This window comes from Podarcis tiliguerta (assembly GCF_965153285.1).
Source record: "Podarcis tiliguerta genome assembly, chromosome: 10".
NCBI lineage: Eukaryota > Metazoa > Chordata > Lepidosauria > Squamata > Lacertidae > Podarcis > Podarcis tiliguerta.
The window spans coordinates 49,650,909-49,657,024 of NC_139543.1; the positions used below are offsets into that span (position 1 = coordinate 49,650,909).

At 44.8% G+C, this 6,116-nt stretch overlaps 1 protein-coding gene across 1 annotated transcript in view; it reads right to left on the bottom strand.

The window, feature by feature from the left end:
* The window catches only part of POLR3B (RNA polymerase III subunit B), a 59,659-nt gene extending 53,611 nt beyond the window's left edge, over positions 1 to 6,048 (bottom strand). The window contains exons 1-8 of the mRNA XM_083400199.1: positions 5,919 to 6,048; positions 4,251 to 4,283; positions 3,829 to 3,885; positions 3,661 to 3,725; positions 2,815 to 2,890; positions 1,115 to 1,215; positions 859 to 950; positions 164 to 281 (exon numbers count right to left, since the gene is read on the bottom strand). Coding sequence (XP_083256325.1) covers positions 164 to 281; positions 859 to 950; positions 1,115 to 1,215; positions 2,815 to 2,890; positions 3,661 to 3,725; positions 3,829 to 3,885; positions 4,251 to 4,283; positions 5,919 to 5,990 — 614 coding nt within the window. The 5' untranslated portion in view covers positions 5,991 to 6,048. The remainder of the gene's footprint in view (positions 1 to 163; positions 282 to 858; positions 951 to 1,114; positions 1,216 to 2,814; positions 2,891 to 3,660; positions 3,726 to 3,828; positions 3,886 to 4,250; positions 4,284 to 5,918) is intronic.
* Positions 6,049 to 6,116: the final 68 nt, after the last annotated feature.

The window sequence follows — 6,116 nt, forward strand, 5'->3', positions numbered from 1 at the left end:
AGAAGGGAGAAAGCTGTCTATGCCACCTTGGAGGAAAAGTAAGGCATAAATAGCACCCTCATCATACTAGGCATGCCCAGACTCCTGGCTGTGCCTAAAGTAATTATTTTGATCCCAGACATGGTATCATAGGAAACCAGCCTGCAGTTACTAAGGAGTTTACCTGGTAACTGATGCGCCAACCGTTCCTTTTCTGTCAGCTTCCACAATTATTCTGTTTTTCGATAACTGCTCTTGAATAAGAATTACCTTCTCTACACCTTTGACAATGAAGTAGCCACCTGTCCAATGGAGAATGGAAAATCACGACGGACATTAGTTTTAAACATTAATGGACTTTGCAAACCTCTGAAATGTACATTTTTGCTTTGTCAACTACACTGGCCTGCAGTATTTAGTGAGGAAATCTCTGATTCCACTTGTAATTGCAGAGACTGCTATACAATGCCTTCAGTAAACCGAAGAAGGCACCTTAATGCATGGACCTACTTCCCTCAGTATGAACTATGTACTTAAGATGGCTATCTAGTGAAATTCTCCACTGTGCTATCATGACCTCCTGAAACCAGAAGCGGCATAGACGAAGTCTTGGAAGATTCCAGGAATACTTGGGAAATCTGTACAGCAAGTAGATGACAAGGCTTGCAGCTACCAATGGTACTTCCCTGTCCCTGGGTAGGAACCTTAGTAAACTGCTCTAATCAAAGCAGAAACTTCACTAAGACCCCTCTACAGTCTGAAAATCTCTCATTCCATAATCTGTAGCGGCTCACGTGTTAGAAGGCTCCATTGAGTAACATAGCAAAAGGGATCACAACTCATTCAAAAGGAACAAACACTATTAGAAAATGTTGTTACCTGGATCTAAAGGGCATTCATTAAGCTTGGCAAATTCTGCTGGAGTTTTTCCAGTAAGAACACAATTGGAACTTCGCAACATTACTGGCATCCTGCAAGAACAACAAAGTAAAAATTACCTTGCAGGCTCAGAGTATAGACTGGATTGCCCTCTTTGATTAAAAGCAAAACAAGTCTCTCACATTTTATCACAGCAATTAACACAGAACGTGACCAACACACAAAAGTAGTATTTATCTTTATATTGGTAACTTACCTGCCAACAGGTAATGCATTGCGAATAATCCTCTGGCTACCTCGGGTGTATTCAATGTCTACAGTAATTGGAGCAGAATACGTCATATCTCTCAAGCGACACTTAAAGAGAAGAGCCACACGGTTAAATATTTTTCAGGTGGGACGCTACACTCCTTTGCAGTCCTCATATTTGTTCTTTTTCCAATCCTCAATCATTAAAAATCCCAGAGACTAAAATTTATTTGCTAGATATTTTATTTTTAAGTTACTGAAAAGAAGCAAGTCTATATATTGCAACACACACAGCACATGCAAGTCCTCCCTCAGATGAGACATGGTAACTTCTCTCTCCAAAGATCTGACTATTTGCAGCAGTGCAAAGTCTAACCTAGTCTTGCAGGTGCTTCAGACATCAATATACAATTAACAACTGAATAATAATAATAATAATAATAATAATAATAAATTTTATTTATATCCCGCCCTCTCCAGCCGAAGCCGGGCTCAGGGCGGCTAACAACAATAAAACAGTACAAACAACACTCTAAAATCATTCATTATAAAATTAATTAATTCAAGCCACTGGCAACCATTGGGCCAGAGCTCTGCGAAGATTGCCGATGGAGGGAGTCAGGCTGTGCCCTGGCCAAAGGCCTGGTGGAACAGTTCTGTCTTGCAGGCCCTGCGGAAAGATGTCAAGTGCCCTGGTCTCTTGTGACAGAGTGTTCCACCAGATCGGAGCCACGGCCGAAAAAGCCCTGGCTCTAGTTGAGGCCAGCCTAACTTCTCTGTGGCCTGGGATCTTCAAGATGTTTTTATTTGAAGACCGTAAGTTTCTCTGTGGGGCATACCAGGAGAGGCGGTCCCGTAGGTACGAGGGTCCTAGGCCGTATAGGGCTTTAAAGGTTAAAACCAGCACCTTAAACCTGATCCTGTACTCCACCGGGAGCCAGTGCAGCTGGTATAGCACCGGATGGATGTGATCTCGCAGCGAAGACCCCGTAAGGAGTCTCGCTGCAGCATTCTGCACCCGCTGGAGTTTCTGGGTCAGTCTCAAGGGCAGCCCCACGTAGAGCGAGTTACAATAATCCAGTCTGGAGGTGACCGTCGCGTGGATCACAGTGGCTAGCTCAGGGCGAGAGAGGTAAGGAGCCAACTGCTTAGCTTGGCGGAGATGGAAAAATGCCGCCTTTGTTGTAGCTGCAATCTGCGCCTCCATGGAAAGGGAGGTGTCGAAGATTACACCCAAACTCTTAACGGACGGTGCTGGCACTAATTGCGCCCCTGCAAGAGATGGGAGTTGCCCCCCCAATCCCATATCGTCCCGTCCCAGCCACAGGACCTCTGTCTTCGAAGGATTTAGCTTCAACCGGCTCCCACGTAACCATCTATCCACAGCTTCCAAACATCTGGTCAGTGTGTCTGGGGCCGAGTCAGGATGGCCAGCCATCAACAGATAGAGTTGGGTGTCATCAGCATACTGATGGCAACCCAGCCCAAACTCCGGACAAGCTGGGCGAGGGGGCGCATAAAGATGTTGAAAAGCATTGGGGAGACAAAATATGAGTAACAAAAATGCACCATGCAACAGTAGTATACTCTTTGGGACATAATATGACCAAAAATCAGTCACAGTTCTTTCATAGTCATCAATTACACCAAGAAGCTCTATTATCTGGTTCACACAAAGGTACAAAAAGGCTGAGCAGATGCAAATACCTCATGAGGAGAAACAGGTCTTGTTACATTAAAGCTTTCTTCAACATCTGGAGTACCCACATATATATTGAGGTATCTGCAATGAAAGACCCAACTTAAAAATGGGATACAACCCAGTTGCCCAAATAGGCAACTCACATTCCATTTTGTTAAACCTTTGGTTTATTAAAAACCAATGAGAAATATATAAGAAGAACCATGGGAGCAAATAAAGGGATAGTTTCCCCTCAGCTATACAAGTGCTCACCAGATTCTGCTCAAAGAATGGGAAGATTCCTGGGCTGGCATCTTTCTTTGTATAGAACCAAAAGGGGGTGGAACCCTCTTAACAGCAGATGTGAGGAATGAATGGCCCTCCAGATATCCCTGAACTGCAACTCTCATCAGTCTCAGCAAGTAGGGCCAATGGCCTGGGATGATGGGAGCTACAGTTCATCAACATCTGAAGGGCCAAAGGTTCCCTGCATCTGTTAACAGTAAGGCAAGAGTATCATTTAAGATAGGGTGCGTGCATGTCCATGAAGCAGAATGGGCAGCCTACCTGTAAGTAGGAATGAAGCCTAAAGCTAAATGTAACCTAAACCAAACTTCAAAAAACAACATAACAGACCTTATTGCAATTGAATCCTATTCAGATGGATCACCGACACCACAGACCATTCTGTACATTTATGCTGCTCCACACAGGATTTCCACTACCTTAAGGGCTTTATTAAATTAAAATGGATTAACCCAAGGGCTAAGGGCTACACAGAACGTACATCAGGATATTGAAGCACAAATCTCATATGTCAGGTATCCACCCACATTCTCTGTCACCACCACCAAAATCAAAGTCAGACTTACTTTAAGTACCACATTGGGTCAGCATCACTTGTAATTTTCTCATTGGCTTTCATTATTTTCTTAATCTGGAAATAAAAGAAGTCTAAGTCTACACATAGCTGAAAGGCATGCAATTTATTACACGTGTTGACCTTTCTGCTGTTGCTTTAAAAAAAAAAGAAAGCTTACCTCTACATTGATGAAATAATTGAATGAATCTATGTGCTGCTTTACAAGACCTTTCACCTAAAATAATCACAAAGGAACATTACCTGGGGTATTAAAAAGAAACAAAAAGAAAAAAAGCCCAGAACAAAAACATCCAAATGCATAAAGAGACATCATTTAATTAGCACTCAAAATAAAATTTACCATCCAAATCTTAAACATCACTCATGAAAACCAATTTTTCAACCAACTCAAAGAATGAATTTATGCTTCCTAAAAGAAGGGCACTTACATGACTGAAAATGTACACCAGCTATATTCAGTGCTTGCAGTACTTATCATCAATGAAAACAATGAGAATATTTCAGATTTTCATTTTCAATTTACTTCAATTTATTAAAACCTGTAAATACCATCAATGGCAACTGCACAAATATACTAACCTTCAGAAACGCTGGAAGTAATCTCCATTTTTCCTGAAAAAAAAGGTACAGCATAAAACAACTTTTAAAAGATGGAGAATCAATTTTCAAGAAGCTAAACCGGTATATACGCTTCTATGTAAAATGCTTAGTTCACTTGTAGGTTGATACTGATCTTATTAGTAGTAATAACACTTTTTAGATCATCAAGCAAGCTCTTAAAGTCAATTACTCTAACTCACAGATGTGGATGACTGAGGTCTAATTATTTATTAAGTTCATTTGTGTCGTCTTCTCTTCCATCATGGAATTCAAGGCAATGTACATAGCTTACATTACTGGCATCAGCGCTCCAGGGTTTCAGGCAAGGGTCTCTCCCAGCTCTACTTACGAGATTATGGGACATTCTGCATGCAAAGCAGATGCTCCACCACTGAGCTATGGCCCTCCTGATAAATCGCAAAATAACCCATTAAGCCAAAGAGAAACCAGCTCAGCCCTTGCACTTTAGCCCCTCTCTTCTAGAGCCCCTGAAACTTCTCATCAAACCTCAAGACCTAGGAAGCTATCGGTCATAGGAGATCCAGAACAGCAGAGTCACAAAGAGAGATGGCAATGCTTGTAGGCTTTTGTCTATGTGTGCTACAGTAACTTTTCTTTCTTTCTTTTTTAACATGCATTTTTTTATTTGATAGCAAACAAACATTATCTGGACAGCGTCCATGTGACAAGAGCGGGTGGAAGTGCCTTGTGCTATTTGGATTAACAGGTAAGTAGACGCGGGTGTCGCTGTGGGTTAAACCACAGAGCCTAGGACTTGCTGATCAGAAGGTCGGTGGTTCGAATCCCCGCGATGGGGTGAGCTCCCGCTGCTCGGTCCCTGCTCCTGCCAACCTAGCAGTTCGAAAGCACATCAAAGTGCAAGTAGATAAATAGGTACCGCTCCAGTGGGAAGGCAAACAGCATTTCTGTGCGCTGCTCTGGTTCGCCAGAAGCGGCTTAGTCATGCTGGCCACATGACCCAGAAGCTGTACGCCGGCTCCCTCGGCAAATAAAGCAAGATGAGCGCCGCAACCCCAGAGTTGGCCACAACTGGACCTAATGGTCAGGGGACCCTTTACCTTTACCTAGCAGCAAGGACAATGCCCCCTCTCCCACCAACAAGTTTACCAAGATAGCTTAAAGAAGATTAAGGAAGTCCAAGTCACTATTACAATATATTGAAAGGGGGAAACTCCAGTTCATCTGATGCGCAGATACACCAGGGATATGGACCATGTGACCATCCAAAGGCTATTGGACTCCAACTCCCATCAGCCCACTCAGCATGGCAAAAGGGCAGGGAAGATGGGAGCTGGAGTCTTTTAAAAAAAAGCACCTGGAGGTCCACAGGTTTCCCATCCCATCACTACCCTGGGACCCGCCAACCGACTTGTCCCTGCTGTATCCCCGAAACGGGGAAGAGAGTATCAGGTGAGTGAAAGGGGAGCTCTGCGCATGCACTCCCTCCCTCTGCCTCGGGGGCCAAACAAAGGCCCGAAAGAGCCGGAGCGGGAAGCCGGAGCGCGCGTCCCCCTGAAGCCGCACCGAGGCGTCGTATTTAGTTTTCCCCAGCGAGGAGGCGCCTCGGCAGCCAAGGCGCCGCCCCCGTCTCTCCCCTGCTTCCTTCTCCTTTTACCAACTTCTCACCTCCACCGTGTTTACGGGAGCCGCCGCTTGCTCCGGAGTTGAAGCTCCCAGCTCCGCCGCCAGCGTCTCCATGGCAGAGAGAACCAGCCAGTCCGGGGGGGAAAGCGACGAAAGCCCGGCCTGCGCTGTGCAGAGCGCACCGAGTACGGTTGTGAAACCGGCCCCCAGATGCAACTTGACCCGCAGCGCAGAGGTTCC